Source organism: Salmo salar, chromosome ssa04 (assembly GCF_905237065.1).
Source record: "Salmo salar chromosome ssa04, Ssal_v3.1, whole genome shotgun sequence".
NCBI classification, from domain to species: Eukaryota; Metazoa; Chordata; class Actinopteri; order Salmoniformes; family Salmonidae; genus Salmo; species Salmo salar.
In genome coordinates, this window is record NC_059445.1 from 14,280,977 (window position 1) to 14,293,044 (window position 12,068).

The 12,068-nt window shown below is 48.2% G+C and overlaps 1 protein-coding gene across 1 annotated transcript in view; it reads right to left on the reverse strand.

The window, feature by feature from the left end:
- LOC106610221 (zinc finger protein 827) overlaps positions 1 to 12,068 on the reverse strand; it is a 117,220-nt gene that overhangs the window by 41,638 nt on the left and 63,514 nt on the right. Inside the window, 1 exon segment of the mRNA XM_045717618.1 lies at positions 7,034 to 7,336. Within this exon segment, the coding sequence (XP_045573574.1) occupies positions 7,034 to 7,336 (303 nt within the window).

A 12,068-nucleotide genomic window follows, 5' to 3' on the forward strand; every position in this document is an offset into this window, starting at 1 on the left:
ACAGACTGTCCAGGAGTTGGCGGATGCTTTAGTCCAGGTCTGGGAGGAGATCGCTCAGGAGACCATCCTCCACCTCATCAGGAGCATGCCCAGGCGTTGTAGGGAGGTCATACAGGCACGTGGAGGCCACACACACTACTGAGCCTCATTTTGACTTGTTTTAAGGACATTACATAGAAGTTGGATCAGCCTGTAGTGTGGTTTTCCACTTAAATTTTGAGTGTGACTCCACATCCAGACCTCCATGGGTTGATAAATTGGATTTCCATTGATTATTTTTGTGTGATTTTGTTGTCAGCACATTCAACTATGTAAAGAAAAAAGTATTTAATAAGATTATTTCTTTCAATCAGATCTAGGATGTGTTGTTTAAGTGTTCCCTTTATTTTTTTGAGCAGTACACACACACACACACACACACACACACACACACACACACACACACACACACACACACACACACACACACACACACACACACACACACACACACACACACACACACACACAGTTGAAGTCGGAAGTTTACATACACTTAGGTTGGAGTCATTAAAACTCGTTTTTCAACCTCTCCACAAATTTCTTGTTAACAAACTATAGTTTTGGCAAGTCGGTTAGGACATTACAGTCGTGGCCAAAAGTTTTGAGAATGAGACAAATATAAATTTTCACAAAGTCTGCTGCCTCAGTGTCTTTAGATACTATGGAATACTGAAGTATAATTACAAGCATTTCATAAGTGTCAAAGGCTTTTATTGACAATTACATGAAGTTGATGCAAAGAGTCAATATTTACAGGGTTTACCCTTTTTCAAGACCTCTGCAATCCACCCTGGCATGCTGTCAATTAACTTCTGGGCCACATCCTGACTGATGGCAGCCCATTCTTGCATAATTAATGCTTGGAGTTTGTCAGAATTTGTGGATTTTTGTTTGTCCACCTGCCTCTTGAGGATTGACCACAAGTTCCCAATGGGATTAAGGTCTGGGGAGTTTCCTGGCCATGGACCCAAAATATCTATGTTTTGTTCCCTGAGCCACTTAGCTATCACTTTTGCCTTATGGCAAGGTGCTCCATCATGCTGGAAAAGGCAGTGTTTGTCACCAAACTGTTCCTGGATGGTTGGGAGAAGTTACTCTCGGAGGATGTGTTGGTACGATTCTTTATTCATGGCAGTGTTAGGCAAAATTGTGCGTGAGCCCACTCCCTTGGCTGAGAAGCAACCCCACACATGAATGGTCTGAGGATGCTTTACTGTTGGCATGATACAGGACTGATGGTAGCGCTCACCTTGTCTTCTCCGGACAAGCTTTTTTCTGGATGCCCCAAACAACCGGAAAGGGGATTCATCAGAGAAAATGACTTTACCCAATCCTCAGCAGTCCAATCCCTGTACCTTTTGCAGAATATCAGTCTGTTCCTGATGTTTTACCTGGAGAGAAGTGGCTTCTTTGCTGCCCTTCTTGACACCAGGCCATCCTCCAAAAGTCTTCGCCTCACTGTGCATGCAGATACACTCACACCTGCCTGCTGCCATTCCTGAGCAAGCTCTGTACTGGTGGTGCCCCGATCCCACAACTGAATCAACTTTAGGAGACGGTCCTGGCGCTTGCTGGACTTTCTTGGGCGCCCTGAAGCCTTCTTCACAACAATTGAACTGCTCTCTTTGAAGTTCTTGATGATCCGATAAATGTTTGAAATGGCAATATCCTTGCCTGTGAAGCCCTTTTTGTGCAAAGCAATGATGACGGCATGTGTTTCCTTGCAGGTAACCATGGTTGACAGAGGAAGAACAATGATTCCAAGCACCACCCTCCTTTTGAAGCTTCCAGTCGTTATTCGAACTCAATCAGCATGACAGAGCGATCTCCAGCCTTGTCCTCGTCAACACTCACACATGTGTTAACGAGAGAATCACTGACATGATGTCAGCTGGTCCTTTTGTGGCAGGGCTGAAATGCAGTGGAAATGTTTTTAGGGGATTCAGTTCATTTGCATGGCAAAGAGGGACTTTGCAATTAATTGCAACTCATCTGATCACTCTTCATAACATTCTGGAGTATATGCAAATTGCCATCATACAAACTGAGGCAGCAGACTTTGTGAAAATGTATATTTATGTCAATTTCAAAACTTTTGGTCACAACTGTACTTTGTGCATGATAAGTAATTTTTCCAACAAATGTTTACAGACAGATTATTTCACTTATAATTCACTGTATCACAATTCCAGTGGGTCAGAAGTTTACATACACTAAGTTGACTGTGCCTTTAAACAGCTTGGAAAATTCCAGAAAATGATGTCATGGCTTTAGAAGCTTCTGATAGGCTAATTGACATCATTCGAGTCAATTGGAGGTGTACCTGTGGATGTATTTCAAGGACTACCTTCAAACTCAGTGCCTCTTTGCTTGACATCATGGGAAAATCAAAAGAAACCAGCCAAGACCTCAGAAAAAAGACCTCCACAAGTCTGGTTCATCTTTGGGAGCAATTTCCAAACGCCTGAAGGTACCACGTTCATCTGTACAAACAATAGTACGCAAGTATAAACACCATGGGACCACGCAGCCGTCACACCGCTCAGGACGGAGATGCGTTCGGTCTCCTAGAGATTAATGTACTTTAGTGCGAAAGTGCAAATCAATCCCAGAACAACAGCAAAGGACCTTGTGAAGATGCTGGAGGAAACAGGTACAAAAGTATCTATATCCAAAGTAAAACGAGTCCTATATCAACATAACCTGAAAGGCCGCTCAGCAAGGAAGAAGCCACTGCTCCAAAACCGCCATAAAAAAGCCAGACTACAGTTTGCAACTGCACATAGGATCAAAGATCGTACTTTTTGGAGAAAAAAGGGGGAGGCTTGCACGCCGAAGAACACCATCCCAACCGTGAAGCACGGGGGTGGCACCATCATGTTGTGGGGGGTCCTTTGCTGCAGGAGGGACTGGTGCACTTCACAAAATAGATGGCATCATGAGGCAGGAAAATGATGTGGCTATATTGAAGCAACATCTCAAGACATCAGTCAGGAAGTTAAAGCTTGGCCGCAAATGGGTCTTTCAAATGGACAATGACCCCAAGCATACTTCCAAAGTTGTGGCAAAATGGCTTAAGGACATCAAAGTCAAGGTATTGGAGTGGCCATCACAAGGCCCTGACCTCAATCCTATTGAACATTTGTGGGCAGAACTGAAAAAGCGTGTGTGAGCAAGGAGGCCTACAAACCTGACTCAGTTACACCAGCTCTGTCAGGAGGAATGAGGCAAAATTCACCCAACTTATTGTGTCAAGCTTGTGGAAGGCTACCTGAAACATTTGACCAAAGTTAAACAATTTAAAGGCAATGCTACCAAATACTAATTGAGTGCATGTAAACTTCTGACCCACTGGGAATGTGATGAAAGAAATAAAAGCTGAAATTAATCAATTCTCTCTACTATTATTCTGACATTTCACATTCTTAAAATAAAGTGGTGATCCTAACTGACCTAAGACAGGGCATTTTTACTAAGATTAAATGTCAGGAATTGTGAAAAACTGGGTTTAAATGTATTTGGCTGAGGTGTATGTAAACTTCCGACGTCAACTGTGTGTGTGTGTGTGTGTGTGTGTGTGTGTGTGTGTGTGTGTGTGTGTGTGTGTGTGTGTGTGTATATATATATAACCAAAAAAGTGTTAAACAAATGAAAATATATTTTATATTTGAGGTTCTTCAAAGTAGCCACCCTTTGCCTTGATAACAGCTTTGCACACTCCTGGCATTCTCTCAACCAACTTAACCTGGAATGCCTTTCCCAGTGAAAGTTACGCCCTGCTTTTTCTTATTCTGGTCTGTATATGTGTGTGAGAGTGTATCCTCTACTCCAATCTCTTTGACAAGCCGTCATCAGGTTCTACTACAGCCCACATCACTTTAACCACACGACCCCAACTGGGACGCCATGTCAGGTACACTCGTCTTAATTAGCAAGGTAATGACCTTGGGCATTGAGGGCGACGAAGGACGAAACGGAGGGGGGTATATTGGGACGGAAATAGGCTCACTGCTAGGAGAAGGGTGTGATTTCACACCCATGGTGGGGGGTAGGGGGGAGATGGAACCAGGGACAGTGGGTAGCAGGGACATCATCACCCACACTTTGCCAGCCTACCTGCCTGGGACAAAGGGTATCACTCAAGGCACTGTACCCCCCCATAAACCCCTCCTCCCAGTCCCCTGATGTCCTTCTGTACCCTCTATACCAGTACCCATCTGCTAACAGGCACTAGCAGGCGTTAGCCAGCAGCGCCGGGGACTGTTTAGCCCTACTGTAATTAGCCCCTAGACGCTAACCGTGCTAACAGCATGTTTTAAAACAGATGTGGGGGGTGGAGACAGGGCGCTACTGCCACCACCGTCATTTGATAAGGAGAGAGAGAGAAACAGAAGTGACCTAGTTAAAGCAGTGATGCAACACATTACAGTACACAGTGGCCAGTTTTGATGTCAGTCCTCTTTGCTCTCCTGATGGTTGCCTTGGTCAACTGAAAATGACCTAGTCTGGTCATTTAATTACATCTAGTCTATTCCATATTAGTGGGTTTAAGGCGGAGCCTCTCTGGTAACAATCTATTTAACCAATCTATTGTAAGATCTCCAGTTTTTTTTTCAATCTGTGCTCAATCGCACCCATGTGACCTTCTTTCAGCCAGCAGCATGCCTCCCTGCGCCGGAGTTGACCTCGGCAAGGGGTCAGAGGTGACGGAGTAGACGCCCTTGGAACCTTGTGGCCGTGTGACGCAGATGACTCATACGGAGTTGACCTTCCCCTTGCCCTCCCCCGTTACTCTCTCTAACCTCAAGGCCGTCTGACTGAGGGGCCAGACTCACTGTCACAGCCATCACACCAGACAACCTTCTCTCCAACTCCCTCAGACGACCCCGCTGCTGTTGTCATGACAATGGACGACGGCACTACTCTCTCTACTAAGCTCCGGGGGGGGAGCACAATGAAAGATATTTGAAGTATTAAAGCTAGAATCCTTCATTTTTCTCGGCGCATGCTGCTAAATTACAAAGGCTAACTGGCCAATGTTAACTACACTGACAGGCTAACGGCTTGGGCTCTGAATGCTAGCGGAGGCTAAAGGAGGATGTGGTGGTGTGGTGAGCATGTCGGCCCAGAGGTGGGGAATGATGAGGTGAGGAAACAGAACAAAGGACAAGCAGCAGTAGTGGAGGAATCACTCAGAGACTTCCCACCTCCTCTCTCACACTCACCATCTCTGTCGCACACACACACACACACACACACACACACACACACACACACACACACACACACACACACACACACACACACACACACACACACACACACAATGTATAGTGTGTGTGTGGTATATAGTGTAATGTAGTGTGTAGTGTAGCAGCGCTCCCAGGCAGTGTCTATGACTCACTGTAGACACAGGGCGACCCAGAGAGAACAAGAGAACAGCACAATGGCAGCTGGTGTGTGAGGGTACAGGATGAGATGAGAGATCACTGTACTGTTATCAACTGCTGTGTTACACCCCGCAGCAAAACACACACACAGTACTGTTCCCTCGGAGCATGGAATCACATGAAATCAAGAGATCACACACAGGATAACACCCACCCACCACCAACACCTACAGCACACACAACCTGCAAGCGACACACAGACACACACTTGAACCAATTAGACACTTGATTAGTGGAGAGACGCACTCAGCTCTCACACTGTGGACAAACACATGCCCAGCACACACACTTGATCTGTGCCACACACTTGACCATACTTTCATCTGAAAATAAAATAAGCAGATGGGCTACACTTTGGTGATAACACACTGTAATTACGTAGCAGCGAATAACATGAAGCATGCTGAATCTAGCACACGGTTCAGGACAGGGTGTTCTGTTCAGTCCTTCCATCCTTTCACCATCTCTGTCTCATATAGTCGAGGGTGAGAGGGGCCTCTCGTATGACATAACCTGTACTGCAGCAGAAATAACAGAGAACATGCTAAAACTAGAAGACGGTTTAGGACAGGGTGTTCTTTCTTCCCTCCGTCATCTCTGTTTTCATAGAGAGGGGCGAGGGGGAGAGGGGGCCAGGTTTGAGGTTCACTGAAGCGCACCGTTGGAGATGGACCCAGCAGCTATCGATTGGTTTGTTTCGGACGGGGGACCGCAGGACGGGAAAAGGATATTGACTGAACAACATGAAAAATAATTGACCCTTCTGCCCATCTTCCACCCAACAAAAACTTGAGGAGGCGGAGGCAGGAGGGAAGGAGAGAGAACAGAAACCGGGGGAGAGAGAGGAAAACAGAAGGAAGTGGAGAGGAATACGCAGGAGGGAGAGAAAGAGAACAGAGGTGTTGAGAGAGGACTTTGACCTGGATATTACCATGGGAGGACACAAAGGCTTTGGTGCCAAAATAGAGAGCTTTGAATCTCAGTGTAAGAGATATAAACATTTCACAGTACAATGGTTTTCACCTGTACTGTGCCTCACCTTTGACAACTGTTCCATTTTACTTCTCTATATACAATGCTTTTACCCATGTCATTACATGGCAGTGACCTGGGTCACCTTTGACCTCTCTACTGATTAATTCCTATTGGCTGATTTAAGGCACTGTAACTGTCCCATGTTGACCCAGTCAAGAGCAGAATAGATTGAGGATTACCTTTCACTGCAATCTCCAGATCAACATGGCTGAATTCTTTATTAGCTACACAAATGTGAGAGATCACTGAGTAGAGTTTTAAGACTTGCACGCCTTGTCAGTACATAGGTCAAGTTACGGTTTGTGGAGCTCATTTGAATTCAATCCAATCTCTACTTGCACTATCCTATATTGAGAAACATCAACTACGTTCTAATTATTTTTTACGATAAAATTGGCTGTTAATGTGTGCATTGTGCTGTCAAATACATCACTTCTAACCCTGAACACACACACACACACACACACAATACCTCCCCCCAACCCACACACAGCCCATTACCTTACCTGATAGCTTCATCAGCAGCTCCGACGCCACCTTGAAGTTGATGTCCTGGCTGAGGAGACTGTTCTTGTTCCCCATGGGGCTTCCCTCCCGTCCCTTCAGGGTCGCCCTGTGGCCCCCACTGTCTGCTGTGACCTCTGCTGGCCCTGTGGCCCCCAGCGCCGCGCCCTGCTCCTGGTAGAAGGAGGAGTAGCTGGGCTGGCTCCGGGGGCTCCTCCGCACCTCTTCCTCCTCTTCCTCTGCCCGGGGTTCCTGCTTCAGATGGAAGGACTGTGGAGCCTTCAGGGCTTCCTTCTGGTTGGCCGCTATACAGAGAGAGGGGGGGGGAGAGGGTTAGAGAGAGGGGGGGGTTAGAGAGAGAGAGAGGGTTAGAGAGAGAGAGAGGGTTAGAGAAAGAGAGGGTTAGAGAGAGAGAGGGTTAGAGAGAGAGAGATACAGAGAGAGAGGGGAGGGTTAGAGAGAGAGAGAGGGTTAGAGAAAGAGAGGGTTAGAGAGAGAGAGATACAGAGAGAGAGGGGGAGAGGGTTAGAGAGAGAGAGAGATACAGAGAGAGAGGGGGAGGGTTAGAGAGAGAGAGAGAGAGAGAGAGAGGGTTAGAGAGAGAGAGAGAGAGAGAGAGAGAGAGAGAGAGAGAGAGAGAGAGAGGGTTAGAGAGAGAGATACAGAGAGAGAGGGAGGGTTAGAGAGAGAGAGAGAGGGGGAGAGGGTTAGAGAGAGAGAGAGAGAGAGGGGAGAGGGTTAAAGAGATAGAGGGGGTTACAGAGAGAGAGAGAGAGAGAGAGAGAGAGGGGAGGGGGTTAGAGAGAGAGAGAGAGAGGGGGGGAGAGGGTTAAAGAGATAGAGGGGGTTACAGAGAGAGAGAGAGAGAGAGAGAGAGAGGGGGAGGGGGTTAGAGAGAGAGAGGAGGGGGTTAGAGAGAGAGAGGGGGGTTACAGATAGAGAGAGAGAGGGGGAAGGGGTGAGAGAGAGAGAGAGAGAGAGAGAGAGAGAGAGGTGGAGGGTTAGAGAGAGAGAGAGAGAGAGAGAGAGGGGGAGGGTTAGAGAGAGAGAGAGAGAGAGAGAGAGGGTTAGAGAGAGAGAGAGACAGAGAGAGAAAGGGGGGAGGGTTAGAGAGAGAGTGAGGGGGGAGGGTTAGAGAAAGAGAGCGAGAGAGAGAGAGAGAGAGAGAGAGAGAGGGGGAGAGGGTTAGAGAAAGAGAGCGAGAGAGAGAGGGGGGAGAGGGTTAGAGAGAGAGAGAGAGAGAAAGGGGGGAGGGTTACAGAGAGAGAGAGAGAGAGAGAGAGAGGGAGGGGGTTAGAGAGAGAGAGGGGGGTTATAGAGAGAGAGAGAGAGAGAGAGAGAGAGGGGAGAGGGTTAGAGAAAGAGAGCGAGAGAGAGAGGGGGGAGAGGGTTAGAGAGAGAGAGAGAGAGAAAGGGGGGAGGGTTAGAGAGAGAGAGAGAGAGAGAGAGGGGGGGGAGGGGGTTAGAGAGAGAGAGGGGTTACAGAGAGAGAGAGAGAGAGAGAGAGGGGGGGGGGTTACAGAGAGAGAGAGAGGAGGGGGTTACAGAGAGAGAGGGGGTTACAGAGAGAGAGAGAGAGAGAGAGAGAGAGAGTGGAGGGGGGTTAGAGAGATATAGGGGGGTTACAGAGAGAGAGAGAGAGAGAGAGAGAGAGAGAGAGGGGAGGGGGTTAGAGAGAGAGAGAGGAGGGGGTTAGAGAGAGAGAGGGGGTTACAGAGAGAGAGAGAGAGAGAGGGGGGAAGGGGGTGAGAGAGAGAGCGAGAGAGAGAGAGAGAGAGAGAGAGAGAGAGGGGGAAGGGGGTGAGAGAGAGAGGGGAGGGTTAGAGAGAGAGAGAGAGAGAGAGAGAGGGGGGAGGGTTAGAGAGAGAGAGAGAGAGAGAGAGAGAGAGGGGGGAGGGGGTTAGAGAGAGAGAGAGAGAGAGAGAGAGAGAGAGGGGGAGGGTTAGAGAGAGAGAGAGAGAGAGAGAGAGGGGGAGGGTTAGAGAGAGAGAGAGAGAGAGAGAGAGAGTGAGAGAGGACAGCGAGAAGGTTGGAGAGGAGGAAAAAGTGAGAAGGAGAGAGGGGAAGAGGTGGGAGGGAAAAGGGAGAGAGGGTAGAGCCAGATTGGTGAGAGAGGTGAGGGTCAAGAGGAATGAGAGGGACGACGAGGACAGAGAGAGGGTAGACAGAGAGAGGGTTGAGGAGGGTTGTGTGTGAGAGATCCTCAACTATTTGTGGAATGATACAGTGTGGACTGTGGCAGAAGAGCAGGGTTCAACTGGGGTTTTCTCCATGTGGCAGTTGATCACATAAACCCAACAATAACATAACGCTGGTCACATGGCACAACACGTGGTGTGTCTGCATTCTACTGTCTTCTGTGTTCTTAGTTTGTACCTCAAACCACACACAAAGTCACACAGGAACATAGTCACACACACCAAACACACACTGACCATTAACATGTGTGTGAGAGAGAGAGACGATCAGATTGAGGATGAGAGTAGGTTTTGTAAGCAGTTTGTTATTTAGAGAGAGAACTAAAAGTCCCTGGTCTGGACCATCAGTGAACAGTGAATCCTAGGATCCTGGAGCACAGTGGGCCAGCACAGATGGTAGGACCTAATGACTGACTCCCTCTCTCTCTCTCTCTCTCTCTCTCACTCTGTCCAGGTCCGCAGGGCATCTCTAACCAAATCCACTCCTCCTCTTCTCTTTCTCTCCATCTTTATTTCACTCACACCAAAAAGCCATTCAGTTAAGTTTGGCTTGCTAATAAACAGATAATAATGAAACTAAATATTATCTGCAGAGTGTAGATACACTCTGTGTGTGTGTGTGTGTGTGTGTGTGTGTGTGTGTGTGTGTGTGTGTGTGTGTGTATATATATATATATATGTATATGTGTGTGTGTGTGTGTTTGTAGGGAAACTGGGTCACATCTAATCCCGCCTCAGATGAATAATTAATAATTAGACATGGAGCAACTTCTGATCGCTGCCAAGAAAACACAGGGGCCAATGGTGCCTCAATGCTTTGTGGTGATGGTTCTCTTACTCTCCATCTCTCACTGCTCTCTCTACACACACACACACACACACACACACACACACACACACACACACACACACACACACACACACACACACACACACACACACACACACACACACACACACACACACACACACATAGGTCTGTTATCACTCTTGGGTCGACGGCTGTCCAGTTTCCTCCAGCCCCACTATAGATCCGCTCCCCTGCTCATCCCCCCTCACCTGCTCCTCACTCACCCCATCTCACCCTCTCCTCACCCCCTCCCGTCACACCTAACATCTCCGGCCGCCACAGGCCTGCCGTGGGGCCACCCCCCCGCCCGTGTCATAAATCTGCGGCAGCTCCGGCCATCTGATTAATGATGATGCACGCCGGAGGGACAGAGGGGGACAGAGCGCTCAGGTAAGGGAGGACAGGAGCCACACTGGCAGAACCTCCCTGTGGGTGGACCTGCTAGACCTAAACCCGGGGGGGGGGGCGTGAGGCCTAGTGGGAGGAGTGCAAATGGGGGACAGTGACTTTCACGTCAAGGGGTTAGGGGTCGCGGCAGCACCACCAGCTGGAAATGTCACACTGTCAGATGTCAGCGGGCAGGCTCGATGGTGGAGTGTGTGTGTGTGTGTGTGTGTGTGTGTGTGTGTGTGTGTCGGATGTCAGCGGGCAGGCTAAGTATAACCTGGTCAGCACCTGGAAGGACGTCCTCTAATTAGGAGTGTGTTCAGGCCGTGTTGGATCAGACAGGGACAGCACGCTTCACTGTGGCCCTGGCGAGGCCTACACACACACACCAACTCTTTTACAGATGACTTGCGCGCGCACACACATGCACACACACCCCTCCGACCGTACTCCACCGGAACAAAAACAACCCTCAAGACGCAGTGGACGCGGTGCTTACACACACAAACTCACTCCACCTCAATGACCTTTCTGTTGGGCCCTATAAATAGCATCGTATTTCAACTCTCGGAGGTCACTCAATTATTTAGTACCCTAATGTGACGTTTTTTTATTTCTCCAGTTGGGAACTCAAGTAACACAAAAAACACACAAGTGTACCGTATCTATTCTACTTACCAGATGCTTTTTCCCTGCAGGAATCTAACCCATGACGATAACATTGCTGGAGCCATTCTCTTACCAACTGAGCCACACAGGACTGCTGCTGCTACTACTGCTGCTGCTACTATGACTACGACTGATGCTGCTACTACTGCTGCTGCTACTACTGCTGCTGCTGCTACTATGACTACGACTGATGCTGCTACTACTGCTGCTGCTACTAGGACTGATGCTGCTACTACTGCTGCTGCTACTATGACTACGACTGATGCTGCTACTACTGCTGCTGCTACTATGACTACGACTGATGCTGCTACTACTGCTGCTGCTACTATGACTACGACTGATGCTGCTACTACTGCTGCTGCTACTATGACTACTACTGCTGCTGCTACTACTGCTGCTGCTACTATGACTACTACTGATGCTGCTACTATGACTACGACTGATGCTGCTACTATGACTACGACTGATGCTGCTACTACTGCTGCTGCTACTATGACTACGACTGATGCTGCTACTACTGCTGCTGCTACTATGACTACGACTGATGCTGCTACTACTGCTGCTGCTACTATGACTACGACTGATGCTGCTACTACTGCTGCTGCTACTATGACTACGACTGATGCTGCTACTACTGCTGCTACTACTATGACTACTACTGATGCTGCTACTACTACTATGACCACGACTGATGCTGCTACTACTACTATGACCACGACTGATGCTGCTACTACTGATGCTGCTACTACTGATGCTGCTACGACTGATGCTGCTACTACTGATGCTGCTACTACTACTACTATGACCACGACTGATGCTGCTACTACTATGACCACGACTGATGCAGCTACTACTGATGCTGCTACGACTGATGCTGCTACGACTGATGCTGCTACAACTGATGCTGCTACAACTGATGCTGCTACTATGACT